Raw genomic sequence first — 23,535 nt, 5'->3', positions numbered from 1 at the left:
CGAAAAAAAAAAAGATTTCATCACCACACTTGATTTTCTGTTACTCCATTAGCTGATTGTTGAAACCCATCATAGGCAGAGGGTACTTGCTGTAGCTGTGGTTGAGGGTGGGAGGCAGTCGGCAAATAGTATGTTGGGCTGAGGGGAACCTGAGATCTGTGTGGGTACATCAGACCCTAAAAAAGAGGGTGGATCGTGGGGAGAAACACCAGTTGGTCCAGAAGCTTCACCTCCATGATGTCTGTTTCCAGTAGGGTTGTCAAAAAAAATTCGAAGATCGAAATATATTCGAATGTATATTTTTTTATAACTTCGAACCTAAATTTGATAATTTGAATATCATTAATAATTAATTAATACTATTAATAATGTTGTATATCATGGCGAATCCTGTTCGGGCGGAGATGACTTGCGCACAAGCCGGGCCAGAGAGGGACGCAGAGAAGGAGGGAGAGGCGCCAACAGAGGAGCCCGCTGCGCCAACACCACCCACTGCGCTGTCCGCGATGCGTGACCTGTTCGGGGAGACATACAGAGAGAGTGGTGCACCTGCTGCCTCCCTGCCTACCCTTTTTGAAGAAGAGATGAAACGTTACTAGAATGAGACACCACTACGAGACGACCAGGATCCACTCTTGTGGTGGAAAACTACAGGCGCACTGAAGTATGAAGAAGTCCAAACATTGCTCAGATAGCGAGGCAGAAGTTGGTCAGTTGACATCCCTAGTTTCCAGGCATATTTTAGGATGACTCGGGATGACAACCTGCTGTCTCTCGTCGGGCCTAGCATAACAAAAATGAATACTAACTACAGGGAGTCCGTTGGTCCTGCCGAGCTACTGAGCACAACCGTTTTCTCCTCCATTGTTTGTCCATATGATGTGCCCGACCTCATGAAATATCGACATTTGGTCATTGAAAAAGAAAAAAGAAAAGGGTTTGACTTAACATTCAAATGGAAAGTGAACGCTGGCCTTGCAGGTGAAAGTCAGTGGTTGTTGGGTCAATCCACCAACCCTCCCGTCCACCCTAGTCAGACTTCTGCCCTCTTAACTTTCGTTGTTTTCACGCTGTGTTTTCCCCTGACACCACCGGGACATTAAACAATAATGGCAACAGGCCACGTATCATACTGATGTGAAAGGACAGCTTTTGTCATCTGTATCCCACACCGGCAGTCATTGACCAAGCACCAGTATTCAACTACTTCGGATTGAGACCCGGTTGTTCTGAACAATGGAAAGAAAGACAATGCACATCCCTCTGAACTGCACATCAGCCATTTATAACATAAAGTACCTACAATTTGTGCAGCTGGTTGCCAACAACACATTAATGTGTGGAATCGGGCTCGGCAGACGAGGCTCCAGATGTCAAAGTGACTTAGCTCATTATCTCCCTGCATCGCTGATAACTGTGAAATTCTGCAGCTATTTTTCTTAATAATGCTGGCTGAGCACGTCACAGCAGTTGATCAAAGATTGACGAGATTAAATCAGTCCTCTAAAGTCATTTATTCTTTGCTTTGCATGTCCATGTTTATATTCTTTACAGAAAGCAGGCGACAAAGCTGTAGCTGGCTCTAAGATCTGCTGCTTGCTTACTAAACTACTCTATCATTTTCTTTGATTGTTGTCAAAGGTGGACGACTGATAATGTGCATATCTATTCCACACACACACACACACACACACACACACACACACACACAAAAGGTTGTGACCAGTTTTTTCTCTCGAGTTTGTCCCTGGGCCCTGTTCTCCTGCTCTCCACAGTAGGTGATACTGATGCAGTGGAGTGTGAACAACCAAACAGCTACTCAGAATTGAATTTAGGTAGGGAAGCTCATTACACACACACACACCATTATTCAGGGGATATATTTTCCTCTACCAACACTAAATGCAACTTGTCTTCTCTGTCTTGCATCATGTATGTTCCCATGTAAGAAAGAAATATGCAAAATCCTCAGAAATCTTAAGAAACAAAAGAAAAATCAAGAAACTCAAAGAAACAAAGAGCGAGAGGCAAGATGCCAAAAAAACAAGCCCACAAACCATCATAAATAAAGCATGGAGGCATTACGAAGACGCAAGAGTGGAGGAAAAATAATGAGAAAAACAGCCAGGAGAGACCGAGAGGCTGGGTGGCATCATTTCTCTGCAACAGACTACTGATGTCATTTACCCTGCATCAATATTTCACAGCCTAGATGGAAGGAGAGGGTGGTGGAGTGGAGGTGGTGGTGGTGGTGGGGGGAGGAGGCGGACAGATGACAGAGATACAGAAAAAGGGAGGAGGGCTTTGAAAAAGTCGTAAAGATGGACGAAGAGCGTGAAGCAGAGCTGCGGAGATTAAACCACAACCAGAAACAAAGAATGAGTGAAGAACTGCGAGCTGAAAGAAAGGGAGGGGCAGAGTAATAACTTGATCTCTCCTCCGCCGCGGGGGTGTTGCTCACAAGTCTCGGGAGAAAAAACTGAGACATTTGTTTGTCCATATTCTTGCTCAGGCCTACAGAGCCTCGGTGGGTTCAGAGCGTCCCTGTGATCGGTGTCACACTCAGCCATGTGCACTTATACACTGCTGAATGGTAATAGTAACTCCTGATGACAGAGGGGGGGGAACAAGCCCACAGGCTGAGCGCACTGTAAATGCACACACACCAACTGCTCCAAGGGTTCATTACTAATTAGCTCACTGCAAGGCAATAATGACTACCATGCTTCTAGGCCCACTTAACACATCCCAAAATTCACTGCGCTACTAATGTACCATCTGTCTCAGCGCTGACCATACAGTATGCTCCTCGTGGGTACACTTAACGAATCACTACTTTATTAAATTACAACCCACAGTGGCAGATGAGGGCCATTACAAACTTGACTGGTGTCCACAAATTAATGCCACACACTATAAGAATGTATAGTTAGGCCATCGAGCCACAGATTTCCGTTTCGTCCCAGGAAATAAAAGGTTTCCACTGAGGCTGATCTTCATCATAATAAAAACTTCCAGTGTATGCAGGGGATAAAAGTGCTGGAATAAAACCTTATAAACTTATAACTGCAGCTTTCATGCCGACTGTTTATGGAGACAGATCTGTTCCCCATGTGTGTAATCTAAAATATTTCCTGTAGCTGCTGTCTCTTTCTTATTAAAAACAGGTTTGATCAGGGTATGAAGGTGTGAGTGGTGCATGAATGAATGAATGTGTGTGTGGCTGCAATAAAGCCTGATGCAGTTATCTGTATCACCAACACAGTATATGAGCATTTCTAAGTGTTTAAACTCAGCCTCAGTACAAGATACTCTCAATAAATACCAAAGTGAAACAAATCAGATGACCGTACTGTTTTTACCTGGAAGATAATTTCTCTGCATCTAGACAGTACTGAATACAACCATGGCTATAGCTAGAATTTTAACTGTATCAGAGGCAAATGGCCGCCCTCCATAGAGTCTTGGTTCTGCTTGAGGTTTAAAGGGAAGTTTTTCTTTGCCAGGAGGAAGAAGAGAAACATGAGGAGTGCTTGCTCTTGGTCTGACTTTGTTTGAATTGTTGGGTCCTTGTAAATTTGAAGAGTATGGTCTAGACCTGCTTTATATGAGAAGTGTCAACAGTCCAAATTTCCCCAGCAGTATTTGCAGTTTGCTACTGGGTCTGCAGTGATGTTGGTGCTGTGCCAGATCATGGTGGTGAAGACGGAGCTGAGCCAGAAGACAAAGCTTTCAATTTACTGGTCCATCTACGTCCTAACCCTCACCTATGGTTATGAGCTCTGGGTAGTGACCGAAAGAATGAGGTCATGGATACAAGCACCCAGAATGAGTTCCCTCTGTAGGGTTGTAGGGCTCAGCCTTAGAGATAGGGTGAGGAGCTCAGACATCCAGAGGGAACTCAGAGTAGAGCCGCTGCTCTTTCGCATCAAAAGGGGTCAGTTGAGGTGGTTCGGGCATCTAATCAGGATCCTCCTGGGTGCCTCCTGTTATGGCCGGTATACACTGTGTGATTTTGGGCTGTCCCAGACGAAAGATGACCATCGTGGGAGAAACGTGGCGATATCTTTGGTCGTGGCTCTAAAAGGGTGGTCTTACGTCGCAATGTGAGACAGGTTCAAGGTCGGCCGTTGTCAACGTCTTGCGACCAAAGATAAAATTCTGTTGGTGTCAGAAATTTAGGATGACTATCTCACAGTGTGACAGCTGCTACGACCTACATCTGCTAAACAACCAATAGAAATGCAGCACAAAATGACGCAATGGTCACCGCGACACCAGCGCTAAACCCAAACAAATGATCGCTTGCCCTGGAGGTAAAACGAACAAAAAGAAGTCTGTGGAACTCCCAGAAAGAGGAAAGTCTGGTGGAGCTGTGGCAGCAGAAGCCTTATTTATTTGATGTTTCCTCCAGCTGCTATCATGACCGCGAGAAAAAAGACGCTGCATGGAAGGAAATTGCGGAGGAACGGCAACTTCCAGGTGAGCAAGCTACCTATGGTGGTGCAGATGGATGACATACGCTGATGCGGTGCACGCTGATGACGTTGCATATTGACGTACGTTGTAACCTGGGATTCAGTAGTAAACGGCCATCGTACAATCTGCACACATCAAACTTGACGTTGTACCAAAGTTAATTAGATCCACGTCTCACAGTGTGTCATGCAATAGTCTTATAAGATTGCTAAAATTGCACAGTGTATAGAGGGCATTAGAGGTGTTCTGGGCACGTCCCACTTGTAGGTCACCCCAGGGCAGACCCAGAAAACGCTGGAGAGATTATATATGTCATCTGACCTGGGAACACCTTGGGGTCCCCCAGGAGGAGCAGATGAAAATAGATGGATGGAAAAATTTGACTCAAAATATCCATTATATTATTTCTTTTCACTCTATTGTCACATTTGCTTATATCCCTACAGTTTGGTCTGGCATTTCTAGTGGGAAATACAAATTTTCTTTCATTTTAATTTTATTCATTTAGTCTATTGTCTTAAAAAAAATCATATTTAGTAAAGAGTCAGTATTAGAGTCAGCTGATTTGTGTAATATTTCTATATCTGCACAATATAAACTCCTTTAAGAATTTCCAGAAATACCAAAGACATGACCACTGCGCATAAAAATGAGAATATATATCACGTCAACGTGGCGACCGTTGTTTGCCATCTTGAGTTGTGCATCATTCCTGTTTCAATTTTGGTTGTGCGCCTTTGTTGCTTAGTTATACTCCTCTGTCCTCTAATGTTTCTTGGACGACTAGGCTTTTAATTGAAGTTTTATGGTAGATAAGTAGTATCTATTAGAAGTATAAATTGTCCCAAGAAGTTTGGATTGAGCTGACTGAAAGACAGAATGTATGTGACTGCATCTTTGCAACTTCACCCCGGATTTTATTGCAACTTTTTATGAGTGGATGAGCTGAGTAGGGACTGTAGACAGCCTTCTTAAATTTGCTCTCACAGCTCTCGTGTCCACTGCAGCCTCAATAATTTCTAATCAGTATGAGGAAGGAAAAAGTTGCAGAAATTTCTGGGATAACAAATCAGATGGATATGATCAGATAAACTCTGTGTTCGTCTGCTCTGTCAGGGCTCCTGGGTGTCCCCTAACCCCCACTGTAGATAGATGTAATGTACGTTAGGACTAACAGGCCTAATAACACGACCTCTTTCTGACGAATAATACAGCATGCTGTGGTGAATCAATAACAACACGCTTTATCGCTTTTGAATTTCCCTAAAATGAAAACTGTGGTGTAACAGTTATTGCTTTTGAAAGTTTTTTTTTCTAAATTCTGACCTTTAATGTAGCGCCCTGTCGGGACAATCAATGTGATTATTAACTGGCAGATTGTAAACGCGCTGAGCTCTTGCACAGACGCTGCCTCAAAAACAGACAGAGCAGTGCTTCTGCTGTAAATGTGTGAAACTACTACATTTTGTTTTGATTCATCTGTTTCATTACTCCAGTTGAAGAAATGAGTTGCGTCATTCACTTCCTCCGGTTTGATACAGTCTCTGTGGTCTTTCGCTGCCACACAACTCAACACGAGCGCTGTGGTGTCATGGTGTGAAATACACACCTGAGGGTTCATATTTTACGCCACCAAATGAAAAACACTCCCAGCGCACCTCCTCTGTTACTAATGCCAAACTTTTTGTTGAGTACCTCAAGGCGTGTCTGACTTCTGCTGTGTAATTGCGCAGCACTGATTGTGTTAAGAAACTGAAGTATTGAATTTTGGGACTTTTTTTGTCGTGGTATTTCATAGCTGTGACTGGTCAAAATTGGCAGGAGCTGGGCACGATCTGAGAACACAATGCTGTCAGTGTTTTTCCTTACTTATCAACAAGATTAAGACTTCACAATGTAATTTATCAGCTGTATACCAGAGGTTTACACACAAGCCCTGGAGCGATAGATGACGAATGATCTGACACCGCTCTGTGCTTGTGAATGATTGAAAATGTGTACAGACTTCAATAATTGTCAGACACCTGAAACTAATGGCGCTCCTTAAGTGCCTCAAGAATAAATCATTGATAGCGCTAATAGAGTTACAGTGACACAATAATGACTGAGAATCACAGGGAAGAAGAGTGTGTTCTTGTATTATATCTATACTAGTCCATACCCATTGAGTGCACAGTTTCACATGGTGTGTGTGTTTGGGATACAGGTCATAGGAAATTGCAGATTAAATAGTCAACTGAACCCATTAAGAAGAGCAATGTATTCAGACAGAGTGTTTGTGAATTTGATAGTACGATTGCAGCCACAGCGATCGGTTGCATTTTAGCCATTTTTCTGTTGTTATAGCGCCACCCAGTTGGCAATTAGAGTTAAATTTCTCCAGTCACCTTGAGGCGTCCTGTTCTACATATCTACCAAGTTTAGTAAAAATCCATATGGAGGTTAGGTCTAGATAAGAAATGAGCTCTCTAGCGCCCCCATTTTGTTTGATGGGGTCAATAATGGAGGGGTCCCCTCAGATTATGTGTGGTCATATGCCTACAAAGTTGCGTGGTGATGGGTGAAACCCTTGAGATGTTATACACCTTTATGTGATGAGCCACGCCCTCCGCAATATTCATTGCCTTATAGAAGCTCAGTTTTAGTAAGTTTTCCAACTTTTGCCAAGAGGGAACTTTAGATATTGGTCCCTAGATAATGTTCACCTAGTTTCATGCAGATCGCTCAAACTTCCTAGGAAGAGATCCATTTGAAGTGTTTTTCAAAAAATTCAAAATGGCGGAAAATCTATATAAGCGGAAGTCATGGGTTCTTGAGGCAAATGTGTTCCTCATGAGGAGAGGCATCTCTGTGCAAAGTTTCATGTCTCTACGACATACGGGGCATGAGATATGCCCATTCAAAGTTTGACATTTCAATGGGTTGCTATAGCGCCCCCCTTTGGCCAATTGATGTAATATTGCTTTATTGGCATCTTCCCATGACCCTCTACCACTGTGCCAAATTTCACATGGATTGACCAAGTCAGTGAGGAGAAAAACATGGAACACACACACACACAGAGTTTTCCTCATTATATAGTAAGATTCAACTAATGCTGGGGACAAATGAAGATTTCCATTCAGGTCTGTGGTTAACAGGCAGACCTAGCAACTTACACCCCTTTTCGACAGTCATGGACTGGCTCGGCTTGGTTTGGGCTATCACCTGAGCATGAGGGGCTTGCACTTCCATTACCGCAGGGCTACCTGCTTGAAGGTTTATCTGTAACTGATGAGAGCTTGTCCCGACTGACAATGTTTAAATGCAGCAGGCTGATGCACAACTTAAGTCCCCTTTTTGCTGCATGTGTTTTTCCACAGCAGGGCAGGTAAAAGAAGTTTACCTGTTGGAGGTGAGCTGTTTGCAGAGGTGCAGTAAGAGCCTGTTGTCTGCAGCTCTTCATCAACATCTCACTGTGGCTGTTTCTGCTTTCACTCTTCCTCCCTGCCGTATTATTAGACTTGCCTTTATTGAAGAGATGCTGCTAAAATAAAGTTCTGCTAATTCAGTGATGAACACATTTAATTTCCTGGTGATTCTCCACAATAAAAGTCCCCTGTTCTTTTGTATTGTATAAACTTTCATTGTGAAGCTGCAAATCAAGCAAATTTTGAGTTTTCAAGCAGCAACTTCACACAACTTCTAATCCGGCTGAAAACATGAAACAGTAAAATAAAGCAGTTATCTAAAGTAAAAACAGGATGCAGGAGAGAAACTAAACTCACCACAGAGATTCAGTTAGAAGCTACAGACGTACTGAGAGCTGAACATTAAGACACTTTTAAAAATTCTCAATCTTGATGCACATTTGCTGCAGGCAATGCACACTGAGCCAAAACATGTCCACACAACCGGGACTTACTCAGTAACGCCTGGCACCAGACACCAGCGAAAAAAGCCATCCCTTCGCTTCCCGTTTGAATGTAAAGCTAAACCCTGTTTTTTTTTTTGTCCTAATCCCAACCACGTGTGTGTTGGCAAAACGTAACCGTGTGTTTTCGTTGAAGGAAATAAAAAAAAGTCAATTTGCCAAGTTGAAATGTTTCACCTTGCGCAGAAAATTTGGGTTTATCTCAAATAGAGAGACTGATGGAAAAAACACAGAACTGACTCCTGGTTTTTAGGTTGGTCAAAGTCACACAGCCACAGTCAACACACACACAGTCCATGGGTACGTAGCTAACTAGCTATAGCTAATGTCTTTACAGTTAGCGCATCGGTTGTTTGGGTTGAATAAACACACACAAAATAACCAATCTGTCAGTCTAGCTCACTGTAACAATGCAGCGCAAAATTTTACTTAAGAGTGACGTGAACACACCTTTGCGTCATTCTAGACTAAATTGTAGTAGCTTATGTTTCTCTGATGTCTGGATGGTGGCAGTGAATCAGTAGAAAGATTTGGCGATATTTAACAGCTGTGACTTCATCAGACAGTGTGAGACATTATCAAGACAAAGAACCACTGTGTGTGTTAGTGTAGCCTTGCATCGTAATACTGGACTGAAACAGACACGTTGAGAAGAAGTGTGGTTAAATGCTCACCCCAAATAAACTCTTTAAGCTGGTTGGTGGCTCCTAGTGAATGAAATGAAATTATATGTGATGAGTGAAAAACAGTCTCATGCTGATTTGTGAACTTTATGTGAGAAAAGATAGATTAGGAATAAATCACTGACTCTGACGAATGGACAAAGATCAAATGTGTGAACGTGTTGTGTCTGCGTGCGTGATTATGTAATGCTAATAGTGTTTGATTTTCAGAAATTGATATCTGATAATTTGTCATGCAGCGCTGGATGTTCTATCGTGGAATCATGTTTCTCAATTCACAATCAGATGCTTGTTTCATTGACTGACATGCAATGCTGCTGGAGGGGATGCGGTCGCTGGTAATTGGACAGTGGGCTACATCCCAGTTTGTGGTGATATTTTCCAATACCTCCCAGGACTTCTCATGCATCATCATTTCAGCACAGCTATTGCTGGAGCGCTGTCAATCAAATACCTGCCTGTTGCTAATGAAGAGATATGACGCTCTTATCTGGATATTAAACGCTGCATGCACAGAGAAACTGGCCCCAACATGGTGCCCCCCCCCCCCCGACTGCACATTAAACACATAAAACACCACAGTTTCTTTCATCAGTTACAACAAATGCGATGGGATTCTGGGTCACTCCAGGGACAAGGCCTGCCCTGTGAGGCCGTCACTGATTGGACACCTCGGGTGACACAGCTGATGATGGACAGCACGGCATGCTTGGTTGAACAACCTCGTCCTTGTAGACCACTTGACCACAACTTGATTTTAAAATGAGAACAGAGGTGGAGCAGGAGGGCGGCTCCTGGGGCCCCAGCCATGATGTCTTCCTTAATAGCTCCATATATCATCAACTCTGTCATTCAGGTATGTACCCATGTTGTTGTCCTAATAATGCTATCCCCTAAAGAAATCTAATATAGTTGTTGTTTTGTCAATCACACAACATTTGAGGTATGTTTGTTTGTACAACATTGAGACACTCCCATTATAAACTGACGCACATTTAGTAGAGCTGTGCATTGCTCTCTCCTGCAGCATCTTATTTGATCCGAACACTAACAGAAGCAAAAGTCAGGAGTTTTAAAAATCTTCACATGGTCTCATTCATGAAATGTTAATAAATCTGTGAGTCGATTTGCAGATAAAAAACCTTGGTACTAAAAACCTACAGCGGATTCAAGAGCGCCGCGGGAAACTCGGATTTGATCGTAGGCATGTGTGTAGGAGGTGATAATCACTATGGATAGGTGCATCCTGTCGACTTGCGAACATGGAGCAAACAAAAGAAAGAGAGAGAAAGAAATGGAAAAACTTTTCCAATTTCTGCTGCAGACGAGCGCCTTGCTTGCATCATTGGATAGACCTCTCTGTCAGTTTGACCTCAGCATCAGCATTGTTTGTCACTGTTGTAAAATTAAACTACTGTTAAAACTAATGCAGGCAGGCTAATGTCGGCAATAACCCACTGTTGAGTTTAACAACAAGTCAGATAGGCGTAAAATCACACTGTCTAACTCCAACTCTGCCAGAGTCCACAAGTCTTATTAAATCAAAACTTGAGTTGAAATAATGTTTATATCTCCCATTCGTGTCTCTGATGGTTAAATTAAACAAAAATGACATACAGTTTGGGGCTGCGGTGCGTAAAGAGGGCAGAGGAGGAGCAGGTTGGTTTGTTATTTCATTTATCAAGAGGACAGCATTTTCCAATTTTGTATGAAGTCGATTTAAATAACTTATTCACTTTCTTAAGACCCTAATCTGGAGCTTAAATCTGCTGAATGTCAACGTATTTATCTAAATGTGTTTTATTTCAAATCTTTTGTCATGTTTAACTTAACGTGTTTCAAAGGCGTCTGCGTATTGTGAACACAACAGAGCACAATACAAACTAAAACTGTAATTTCTAGTATGACAAGCAATATTTCAGGCAGTCCTTATTAAACACGCACTACGAGAAGTCAGAAGCAGGTGTAGACTGCGTTAATACTTATGAAAAGATCGGCGCAGCTAACATATTGATGAATGTTGAAATACAGGTAAATTTCCTTCTGCGAACAGTTTACACACAAATTCATTCTGCTGACATTTCATGAACGAGACCCAATGACTTCAAGGACCAATTATCATGAGCATGGTGTTTCAGTTGTCAAGTGTTCTCCATAACCTCAACTGACCATTAAACCAATGAAAAGAGGTTAAACTGAATTCTAGCCTTAGCCAATCACGTAAGCAACTAGAGGCAGTGACAGGTCAGTCGTTGAGGTTACAGGTTGTACAAGGCGGAGGGTGTTCAACACTTTTTGGCACGATGGCAGAGACTGGCTTTGGCTGAGGTCTCAGTCCATCGGCATTTGGGATTAGCCCTGGAATGGGATGGTGGGTGATAATCGGTTGATTGGCTGATGAACCTGTTGCCGGGCGGATTCCAGGCATTTGGGTAGCCCTGATTGGTGGCTCTTACCACTACGGATATCCGGACTCGTTTGGACGGCCTCCTGTGCTCAGGAGATGTGGGGCGCTCCAGGTTGTTGTTTTTCTTCCCGGCGACCAGAGACAAGCACACAACGTTAACAACAACCTCAGCGTCACTTTGACTTTGCAAACAAACTTGCTTTTGCAACGTCAGTTTGACCAAACTTCACTGACAGTAGTACATTAGTAGGGTGGTGCGGGAGTGAGGAGATTTTTTAAAGCCTTGCAGGATGCAAGGCTGAGACAAAGTGAAAAAGGTTTTATATTGAAGCTGACTGAGATACTGTGTGTGTGTGTGTTCTGTGTATGTGTTTGTCTGTTTGTGTGGGAGGTACTGTACTGTAGAGCGTGAAGGACTGTATGTGAGAGATAGCATAGGACTGTGTGGGTGTGCACAATGTGTGAGCGACAGGATGTGAGCCACTCTTTGTGTGTGTGTGAGTGTGTGTGTGTTGTTGGGTGTATCTGAGGACATGGCTCTCTCACCTCCAGGCCTTCTGTGTCTGGGCTGGCGCAGAACAGGTTCTTTAAAGCAATGCCCGAATTATCCTGTGGACCTGAAAGAATTCAAAAACAGTGAAACAATCAGATATCATTGTTGTCTGTCTGTAAGGTGCTGATGTGCCTTCTGTTTGCAGACCCCATTTTATAGGTCCTGTCTAAACGAGCATTACAAAAACAGCTGTGTCATCTGCAAAAGAATCTGTCTGTGACCGGCTTCTGTTTCTCACTGGAATTACATTTGTAATGTTGGCGATGTAAAGAAAAGTTGAAAAATCTGAACTTTAGCGACCAATTGTGCGGCGAGAGCCAATCAGCATTGAGATCCTCCATGGATGTGTCTCATCGAGGACATACCGGTGGATATTCATTTATTGATTTGGCGATTTCATGTCTGGAACCTCCCATCTACGATGGGCTTGAGACGCGCCCGTGTTGAGAACTTAATTCAGATTATGGAGTTACTCTCTTATCCTGATGCCTCCTCAAGGAATCTGATCCTGTTTGATTCGGCGGTGGGAACCTCTTACGACTGCATGCCTTTGCTGACGTCGACAACCCGAGTTATTTGGGTGTATGAAGCAAGTCAACACAAATTATTCTATATATTAAAACTCGTATTTGTCTCGTATGTAAACACATCAGACTTGCCGATAGGGCTGTCAATGAATATTCTAAATTCGAATTTAAATTTGAATTTGAAAAAAAAATGGACCTTCGAATGTGAAAATTGATATTCGATTGTGGAGAAAAAAAACCCACCACCGCAGCTGTCCTCTTTGCGAGTGGGCGTTGGCCTGGGCCACTGCACTGAACGCACTGCATAAGGCCACACCGCCCGCAAAAGTGCTGCGAAGCGCAGCGCACCGAAATTCTCACGCGAGCTGGAGCACTTCCGTTCACGTCAGACGCGCATTTCTCCACGCTGGTCGACAAGCGGTTCTGCTCCCAGTTGTTGTCTCTGTCACCCGGCTTGACACATTCGCTCGCGGCTCGCGCAGAAAATAGACCAAACGCCGGCCACAGAGCTGCGCTGGTGTGGATGACACAATCGGTTAACATGGGCGCCGAAAGGAAACTGATTGTTTCTCGGCGCTTCGAGGCCAATCGCAGCGCTTCCGCGGGCGGTGTGGCCTGACGGGTCAGAGAGGGGGGGCGAGCGAGAAGTCTGCAGTCATTTATAACGTAATGTTATAGATAATTGTTTTATGTGTATTAATGTGTAAGTATGTAAATTTTTTCAAAGACGTTATGTTGAAATAAAAATACCTACAAGTAGTTATGTTTCCTTGTATTAATACATATACAAGTATATTTCCTTGTATTAGTTTGCCCTCTTGTGGACATAAGGCGGGAAAAAAAAATTATTATTATTATTTATTATTATTATTTTTAGAAGAAATATTTGAACGTCATTTTTTAGCAATTTTGACAGCCCTACTTGCCAGTGGTAAAAAGTTTTGAAAATGCAAGGACAAGTGTGATTACCTCCTCTCGTAGCCGTTATTAAATGCAGGAACTTAACATAACATGCTGCTATAAGTCGTTTTAGAAATGAACAGTCCTGGGGCTCTCAGAGAGGAACTGCCCACCAAAGAGCTCCCCAAGATCTTCATACTTTTAAGGACTTTTTTTTGTTTGTTCACATTCACACCACCAATAGAAATGCTGTAGTGGCGTGCTGTAAGCCAGCCGGCAGTTAGCATAGCAACATCATGCTATCGATGATTCTTTTTTTTTTGTGCCATTTGTCTGTGTTTTCTTCCATTTTTTCATTACAAGCTGTTGTTTCTGTTTTGTGTCTGTTGTTTACACCGCTAACAGGCTTTTAAAAATGGCGGTTGTCAGTGTTGCACTGGCTCATGTCTTTGGCCAATCGATGTACACTTTCGTCACTGACTACTCTGACATTGGAGTTAAATAAGTCCCTGAAAACGGCGTTCTAAGGCTCCGATCACCAAAAACCTCAGGATTATGTTAGACAGCACCGACTCTAAGCTAAAAACATTCCTTTTTTACACTGCCCACTCCTCCCTGTAATGGTTATAAACTTATTTTTAAACTCCATTTCAAATAATTTTTAATCTCTGCACCTCTTTTCTGCACGTTTGCTATTTTAAATGATGATTTTTTGAAACTGTAAATTATTTAGTAATGAATTTTACCTTTTATATATTTTCTTTTCTTTGCTTTTTTAATGTAAATCTGTATCCTTTATTATGTTTCATATTCTGTTGCTCTATAAAGCACTTTTTGGGCTGTTTGTCTGACAAACAAAGCAATTTAACACATCATCTTTGGCTTTACAAAACTAGGACAAGTATTTTTCAGTACTTTTGTAACATTAAAAGAAAAATCGTTTACATTTTATAGACAAAATGATTAATAAACAAGTTTTTTCAACAAAAAAAATAGTTGTCTGTCCAACAACCACAAGTAACCCCTAACCTACCAGTCAGCATGTAAAAATGACGCACAGTTGGTCCTGTTTTTTTCCTGAAATTAATGTTTTGTAAAATACAGTGGAAACACAGAAAGAGTGTAGAACCAATGTCTCAAAAGATTCAGGTCATGGGAAGCTACGGGTTTCAGGTTGATTAGTACTTTAAGTGGAAAAACAGTACATAGCCTCAGCACTTAAACTCAGCACAACATGGAGCTATTGAACAAGACTCAGACAAATTATGTGGACACTGTGAGTTACCAGAAACTAAAAAAAGACACAAATAAATGCAGAGTGTATGCAGAGTGACCCTGGCCTCACTAATGAACCAGAGAAAACAGACTGTCTGTTCTGCTGACGAGCAGGAGCTCCACTGCAGCCTGGACAGACACAAGAGTCTAATACCAGGAGTTTGACACACTCTCAGACCAGAACTAAACTCAATGTTTCCTTGGGAGAAAAATCTGACATTGCCACACAGTGAACTGTCTGTCAGAGCGTGTCACAGCCAGGTGACAGCAGGTGTCACAGCCTGAGGGGAAAACAGTGAAACACATGAAACCGTACTGAGCTCCTTCACAGTCTGACTCCTCTGCTCCTGTGGTTCTCACATTACACTGTCAAACTTTATTCCACACACATGCTCATGAATACACACTAAATTTAAGTATGAACATATTGGCAAAAACTGAATATAAGTATGTTTGTGTTTTTATTTCCTTGGAATGAGCTGTTTCTATCTCGTCCTCGTCCATAGAGTATATAATTGGCTATTTATAAAACAAAACAAACAATATAACTACTCATTCTCATTTCATTTATAACGCTACAACCATTTCATTGTATATTGTATATATTTCAGATTGTCTACTTTACTATTTTATTATTTATTTTTATTTTATTGTCTACTTTAATATTTTATTTTATTTTATTTTAATGTCTACTTTAATATTTTATTTTATTTATTTCATTGTCTATTTTAGTATCTTATTTATATCTTTTTCTTTATCTCTTGTTTCCATTCATGCTGTATTTCTATTTCTACTTTGCACGGAGCATTGGAACAAAACAATTTCCCCCGGGGATTAATAAAGTATTCTGAATCTGAATCTGAATCTGAATCATGCTGTACTACCGTGTTTCTACAGTAGCCTAGAAAGGACAAACACTGGCTCTAGATAGGGCCATTTGCGTTTTTGCATCGTACACTGCAGTTAACAGCCCCTCTGCAGTGAGGGCATCAAAAACACAGACGTTTTAACATGAAACTATTTCATTCAGTGTTTTTAACAGTTTAAACCACCAGGTCTGTTTGTTTCAAGAGGCAGAGACCTCTGTGGATAATTTGGTTACCAGTTAAAATCCCATGAATAATGAACACTTGAGGAATCTGAAGTGGGAGTTCACACATGTGAGAAGTTTCAGCTGGTTACAATCTGCAATCCTCACAACTAGATGGCACTAAATCCTACTGTATGAAGCCTTCAAACTGCTCCTTTAAGTGATGACTAATAAGTATACAGTTGTGGTTAGCGGCTCTTGCTGATGAGGGGAAATGTGGTTGTTTTTTGTCTTTTACTGTATGAGCTGCTGGACAGCTGAATTTCCCTTCGGGGATGAATAAAGTTCTTTCGATTTCGATTTCTCTGGACACTATGCATGATGTCCAAGAAAGACGTGTACTGTTGCATCAGACACAGGTGAAAAAAGCTGTCCTTTCATGTCGGCACGATATACAACTAGTGATGTCATGAGAACAGATACTCGTGATACCTTTCGATACAATGATGAAAAAAACCCGGCAATACTCATTTTTTGAAAAATCGGAAGAACCAATACCAGCGTAAGAATCGGTGCTATTACTCTTCCGGAACTGATGGGGGCAGCATACGCCATATAGTGTTACAGTCCGTGCCTACATTCAGAGCGAGGGGGTGACGAGGAAGAGGAGAGAGCGGCTGCCTGCTAAAGCCCACATTCAGAACCAGTCACGGCCGCACTTTAGGCCAGAAAATAGATCTGCTAGCAATATACACAGTTTAAACACCACTTTGTTTGTTTATTAATTGCTTTTAACTCATTTCGAATTGCTTCTGAACCCTCCGTGCTCTGTGCGGAGCTTTGTCCAGACTCCGGACATTTCTTGTACATTTCCTGTACATGGGATCTTAGGAATTTTAATTTTTACCATGGTATCGACTTTGGTATCGAGTATCGTGTAATTTTACTGATATCGGCACCGACTACTGAATTTTTGGTATCGTGACATTCCTATATACAACAGGTCGCTGCTATTGTTCAACGGCACCCAGCTGCATCCGAGGGAAACGGTAGGACAAAAACGAAAGTTAAGGTGGCAGAATTCCGGGTAGGGCAGGTAGGAGGGGTGGCGGATGGTCCAGCCAAAGGAATACCTTGATAGGATGAAAGCAGCTACACTACCCAACCACTGAAATGTCATTGAGTGGATGTGAGTGGACACAAACAGACACGTATTTGCTGCAAGCAGTGTGAACTGAGTTAAAAGCAGCCCGGTCTCACTCCAAAGTTGTCGAAAACTGGTGCTTGGTCAGTAATGTCAAGCGTCAAACACCACAAAAAACGCTGTCCTCTCACACTGGCAGGATATACAGCTAATTCCTGTTATTGTTTAACAATGCCCTGCGGCGTCTGGGGGAACGCGGTGGGCAGGCAAGTGGGAGGGGTGGTGGATTGGAACAAACGCAGGGTACATTGGATGTCAAATGTTAGATTTTAATTTCAGATCCTAAACAACAATTCCAATCCTACACTTACTTCTCTCCTTCAAAGTCCCAACACAAGACAGCAACGCATCACTAGATCAGTTTCACAGGCACTTATTCCTGTACCACCTTACAGAAACAAGGTCAGAGATCGTTTCTGTCACACTCACACTGAAATCTGGAACCAGATCCCACTACATTAGAGCACTAACCTCTACCACACATTTCAAACATACATGTAAACACTATCTGGTGCAGACAGTTGTAGTCAGTGAATCCTAAAATAGATTTTTCATCATCTAAGAGACGGAGAATGAAGAGAGTGAGAGGAAGAGGTGCAATTAGTGTTATGCAAGTTTAGAAACCATTAGAGAGGCCATTACCCACACTCCTTCTGGATCTATTATATCTTCTCTATTCTTTTCCTTTTTGATTGCCTCTTCTGTCTCATGTTTGGAAACTCTCCCCTGTGTGTGTGTGTGTGTGTATGTGTGTGTGTGTGTTTTTCTTACTGGTGGGGATCTCGGTGGGTCGCTCCACCACAGAGGGTCTCTTCAGTGCAGGTTTGAGGGGCTTCTGAGGGACTGGACGAGTAGGGCTGAAGGAGGACTCCTCAGTAGAGATCTGCACACACACACACACCAACACACACAAACACAGATACATAAGAAACAGCACTCATAACGTACAAACCCCAAATCAACCCCCCTTTTTCTCTTTCTGCGGACTCATTAGACAAATGAATGTGGTGCTTCGGAGTGATGAGATGGAGGCAAATCAAAAGGGGGAAACATGGAGAAGAAAAAAAAAAACAAAGGCGTGAAACCAGTGGGAGTTGAGAGCTAAAATAAGGGTTCTCATGTTCGCCTTGATGTAAAATTTCATGACTTCAATGACTCTCCACGCTGGCATTTCCATGACCTACAAAATATTTTTGCTGGGTTATGTTAATGTTTTTCTGAAGCGAGGGAACAGTCTGGTTTCAGCCGTAAAATGTTTCCCAGATCAAATGCCTGAGTGAAACTCGCTCCAAATATATTCAGCTGTAATTCTGTGAAGTTATCCATTTGTAAAGTCATTAATATTTCTGATATACTGGGCTGATCATTTTAATTTAATATTGTACATCAGCTAACTGGAGTCTCTGTAATACGTCTCCCATGTTTTATTTATTCAGTCTTTGGATTTATCTTTCATTTAAACAGCAATCAACAAAAGAACACACAAGTGTTTTTGAGTTTCTGTCTTATGTGAGTAACAGAGGTGGGTCAGCCATTGTTAACTTGCAAAAAACAAACAAAAAAACCCTTAACATTTTTTATTTTTTTGCTTGACGGTTGGTATATTATGCTGTTTCAGAGCACTATAATAAAAACTAAGAACAGCTATCATCAAAAAATAATAGTCAGTTATCAGGATGTTTAATACAGAGATAACTGTCAGTTTTTCAGGCATTGATGAAAACAGCACAGAAAGAAATGGAGAAAGTTGGAAAAAGAGGACATGACGTCAGAGACAAAAAGAGAATCGAGAGAAGGTATGAATGTCTCTCACACACACACACACACACACACACACACACACACACACACACACACTCCTTCCTCCCACAACCTCATCCACGCCTGAGGGCGTTCCACCTAACCACTCACTGCAAACTGATGAAAGAGAAATGAAGACAGAAAAAAAGAGATAAATTGTCATTTCGAGCACTACAGCCCAGGACCTGGAACCAATCTAGACATCTACCTTAAATCATGTTTCCCTTCTCTGTCTTTGTCTTACACCACAGCCCTGTACTTCTACACATCTGAGGACAGTCATTGACATAACACGTTCCCTAACCAGGTACCCCTAACCTTAACCATCACACATAAATACCTAACCCCAACCCCTTCGCCTTCCTAGGGCTGCGCTATTAATCAAAATATTATGATGGACAGGATCTCAAGGCGTCAGAACTGCATCTCTGCTTTTTGCAGATGATGTGGTTCTGTTGGCTCCATCACATCGTGACCTCCAGCAGGCACTGGGGCAGTTTGCAGCTGAGTGTGAAGTGGTCGGGATGAGAGTCAGCACCTCCCAGTCTGAGGCCATGGTTGGGAGTGAGTGAGTACCACCCCAAAAGAAGGAGTTCAAGTATCTCGGGGGTCTTGTTCACGAGTGAGGGTGGAATGGAGCGTGAGATAGATCAGCAGTTTGGTGTGGCGTCTACAGTGATGCAGGCACTGTGGTGGACCGTCGTGGTGAAGAAGGAGCTGAGCCAGAAGGCAAAGCTTTCAATTCACGAGTCCATCTACGTCCCAACCCTCACCTGTGGTCATAAGCTCTGGGTAGTGACTGAAAGAATGAGGTTGCAGAAACAAGCGACCGAACTGAGATCCTCCATGGGGTGTCTGGGCGCAGCCTTAGAGATAGATAGAGTGAGGAGCTCAGACATCCGGAGGGAGCTCGGAGTAGAGCCGCTGCTCTTTCACATTGAAAGGTCAGTTGATTTGGTTCAACATCAGGATCCTCCTGTTAGAGGTGTTTCAGGCACGTCCCACTGGTTAGAGGCCCCGGGGCAGACCCAGAACATGCTGGAGGGATTATATATCTCATCTGGCCTGGGAACACCTTGGGGTCCCCCAGGAGGAGCTGGGAAATGTTGCTGGGAGAGCGGAGTCTGGAATACTTCGCTCAGCCTGCTGCCTCCACGACCAGACCCCAGATAAGTGGATAAAATAGATGGACGGATAAATTATCCAAATTGCAATATGGCAAAATTGCAGGTGCTGCAGAGTTTATTATTATATTTTTCAGTCAACATGAAATGCAAAATTTGCAGCCCCACTAAAATTACAACTCAAATCAAACGATTGCAATATGTCAAAATATTTGAAATATGTTTTTTTTGTTTTTTTTGTTTTTTTGCAAATCATGCAGCCCTTACCCAAACCTTAACCTAACCTAACCTAAACTTCTTGTCTGTTCCTAGTGCACAGACTGAGCTGACAAAGAAACCTTTTATGTGCTCTGCTCCTCTCACTTGGAATAATCTCCAAAGAGATTTTAAACCACAACTGCTCTCTACTTCTTGTCAGTGTGTGGGTGTTCTGATATTTCTACATGTTACTGTATATCTTTTATGGGTTTTTTTTGTGTTGTTGCTTGGCTGTAACTTTTTTGTATGCTGCTGTCTTGGCCAGGTCTCCCTTGAAAAAGAGATCATCGTTTTGTTTTGTTTTTGTTTTTTTTAAATTGCTATTTTAATGTCTGCACAGTTTGCTCTGTTGCTCTGTTTTCTTATCGTTGTCTTCTACATCTATTCTATTTTATTATTGATGTTGTTTTAACTCTGTACCCACCTATGTGCAGCACTTTGGTCGACTGCCGTTGTTTTAAATGTGCTCTAGAAATAAATCCTGACTTGACTTGACTTAACTGGACTTACCTGGTTAAAAATGGGTTAAAAAACCCCAACTTTAACTTGAACCTTAAAACCCTGTCTGAACTCAAACAGGCCTTTGAAGGTCTGTACGAAAGTGAGGACCAGTCAAAATGTCCTAATTTTCAAAGAATGTCCTTAATCTAAATGTTAAACATAAAACTTAACTGGTTCTCAGAAAGACAGCTGTAAAAGTACACACACCTGTGCAGTGTGTTTTTAAATTAAACCAACATTTTTCACCCTCACAGTCCTTCTTATTCCAAACTTCTCTTTCAGTGCAACAGATGAATGACCCTGTGATGTTTGTTTTGTTAGACTCATTTTTCTCTTCCGTGTTTGTTTTCCTTAAAATAAACTTTCACTGCCAAAACTTCAAAGTTTAGTTAAATTAATACTGGATTTGTTCCTCTGGTGGACATTTAATAAAGAAGATGTCACAAACAGTCCAGTCTGGGTTTAATTTTATCTCCGTGCCGTGCATAAAAAATGTACAAGTCCTACAAAGTTATTTTAGCTGGTGGCCTTAACGGACGGCGATTAGTTGGTCAGTCGGCCACTTTGGTCCAGACTGAAATATCTCATTAGCTATTGGACAGATTGCCATGACATTTGGTGCAGACATTTATGTTTCCATCAGGATGAATTGTAACTATTTACTGGTGATTCCTAAACTTCGCGTCTAGCGCCATCATCAGGTCAATATTTTTCTACTACTTCGGTTTATGACCTAATGCCTGCAAAACTAAAAAACATTTCCATCCTCAGCTGTGCTTTTGGTGCTGATCAGCAAATGTTACCAAACTCATTAGATGGTAAACATCATCAACATTTTACCTGCCAAACATTCTCATGTTAGCACTAACAGTGTGAGCATGTTTTGAGCACGAAATTAGTGCATAGTCCAAAGCACCCCAGTGCCGACAGAGCCCTAACCCTTTGTTTTAGTACATCCACATCCCATGATATCCACATTTACTTCAGACAAACTGAGCATCTGAAGAAGGCTTTTTATTCTGTCTCACTTATCAATCAGTGGTGGAGTTTGAGTTTGTGTAGGTGGTGCTTCCTTTTCGTGTTATTTTAAGTGATAGTCACCTCACTGTCTAACTTTGCAGCTTTGCTTTTCTTTGCTGTCTTAGATCTTGAAGGGAATTCTTCCTGTGGCTTTGCAAATAACATCTGGTGAAAATGGAAATCTTTGAATAGCTGGAAAGAGTTCTGGTCTTCTGGGCTGATAAGTTTGTAGACCAACCAGCAGTCAGCCCAATTTCCAGTTTCAGAGCCTGTGTTTCATTTTGTACCATGAGCAATGTGTAAACAGTCAATCAGGCCCAAGGCGTTTTCACTGTGACCTCTGACCTGGAAGCGGACCTCCTGACTGGCCCGGTGGGTGCTGTCATCGCTGCCTGTGTTTGACACAACTGACAGGCGTTTCTTCTCCTCGAGGGCTCGTTCCCTGATGTACTCTAGCCGTCTGGAGCGGCCGAGCTGCATGGAGAGCAGCGCCTGGAGCTGGGCACGCTCGATGGAGCCCAGCAGGATCATGGACTCTGTGAGACAAGACACAGAAAGGAGGTGAGGAGAAGGAGAAACAATAAGGAAGAAAGTGGAGGAGGAGAGGGAGTGTTGTGAAAGACAGAGTAGGTAGAAAAATAAAATGGGCAGGTGAGAAGCAGGAAGGAAATAGAGAGGGACAAGAGGGATGAGAGGAGACAGTAAAACTTGTTTCAGGAGGGAAGAGTGAGCAGACTGCAGGAGATTCCTAACACATGTTGCAGCACTGCAGAGAGCTCAGCTGAGTTACATAACAGGAGCCCAGAATGCAGTGACTGTGTATTAACTAGTGAGTGTGTGAGTGTATATGTGTGTGTGTGTGCGGGTGGGTGGGTGGCAGCTTGCTTGCTTTAAGTAATTGCCTTTGTGACAGTACGTGCTGATTATGTATTTGGCTAAATGCCGCAGCTAATTGTTCCTGCACGATCACATAATTGAGACGGCGTTGGAATACCAAATTTGCACTTCAGTGAGGTGGTGAGTGCCGTGACATCAGCAGGCTGTGCCCAGGAAAGTTTGTCAATCAATCAATCACTTTAATGAGTACAACACCAAGGTCGCTGGAATTTGTTTATGGTACAGACTGGAAGGGACGCTCAGTCCAACAACATCTGATACTGAGCACAGACATCAATGTTACATCAGACACAGTGATGAGCTCAGCACGCTGTATTCACGTGGTAAAAAGAAAAAAAAAATTGTGGGTACTTGGGACAACACACCATTTTCTGCTTCTTCCTTTTTAATCCAATTAAAGCTACTCTTTAGGGATCATTCCAGTGAAGTTGTAAATTGTAAAATCCATTCAAGCTGAAAGTCTCAAACTTCTAAACTTAATAAAATGGCAGGAAAGTCTGTGTCCCCAACTTGTTTTAGTGTCTCCTTTGATTTAATCCAACAAGCTGATGGTGGTCAGCATAGACTGTATAACAGAGGTGGACGTAGCCACCAACTGGTTTATGGACTATCGTTCTGAGGCCTTGATTTTGGCATTTTGGCCATCGCCATCTTGTTTTTCTGAGCCAGATGTGACCATATTTGGACAAGAGGGTGGAGCTGTGGAGGAGCGAGGGGTGGAACTATCTGAGAACTCAATCAGGTCATTGCAGTTGCGACCACTTTAAGGCATCACCCGCTTTTTTGTCTATTTGACTCTAAATAGCTCCATAGTTTACAAAATGGACATCATGCTGTATTGAAGAAAACATGAAAGTACCAATTGAGATCAATAACTCATTAGGAAAATGTATTCTATGGTAATACACTGAGTGAGAAGTTCATATAAACTTGTATACATCTGGGCTTCTTTTTGCAGTCTTTT

General features: G+C 42.3%; 1 protein-coding gene across 5 annotated transcripts in view; it reads right to left on the bottom strand.

Annotated features, from left to right (window-relative positions):
* The window catches only part of LOC117259090 (chloride channel protein 2), a 226,263-nt gene that overhangs the window by 21,341 nt on the left and 181,387 nt on the right, over positions 1-23,535 (bottom strand). For 2 of the 5 annotated variants that reach the window (XM_033630303.2, XM_033630305.2), the window contains 5 exons: positions 22,020-22,210; positions 17,743-17,854; positions 12,029-12,099; positions 11,532-11,606; positions 9,067-9,099 (listed from right to left, as the gene is read on the bottom strand). In XM_033630303.2, coding sequence (XP_033486194.2) covers positions 9,067-9,099; positions 11,532-11,606; positions 12,029-12,099; positions 17,743-17,854; positions 22,020-22,210 — 482 coding nt within the window. The remainder of the gene's footprint in view (positions 1-9,066; positions 9,100-11,531; positions 11,607-12,028; positions 12,100-17,742; positions 17,855-22,019; positions 22,211-23,535) is intronic. The other 3 variants (XM_033630304.2, XM_033630306.2, XM_033630307.2) reach the window with 2 other exon arrangements.

The sequence above is a fragment of the Epinephelus lanceolatus genome, chromosome 4 (genome assembly GCF_041903045.1).
Source record: "Epinephelus lanceolatus isolate andai-2023 chromosome 4, ASM4190304v1, whole genome shotgun sequence".
Lineage (NCBI taxonomy): Eukaryota > Metazoa > Chordata > Actinopteri > Perciformes > Serranidae > Epinephelus > Epinephelus lanceolatus.
The sequence above is the reverse complement of the archived record's forward strand: the minus strand, read 5'-3'. Positions and strand labels throughout refer to the sequence as shown.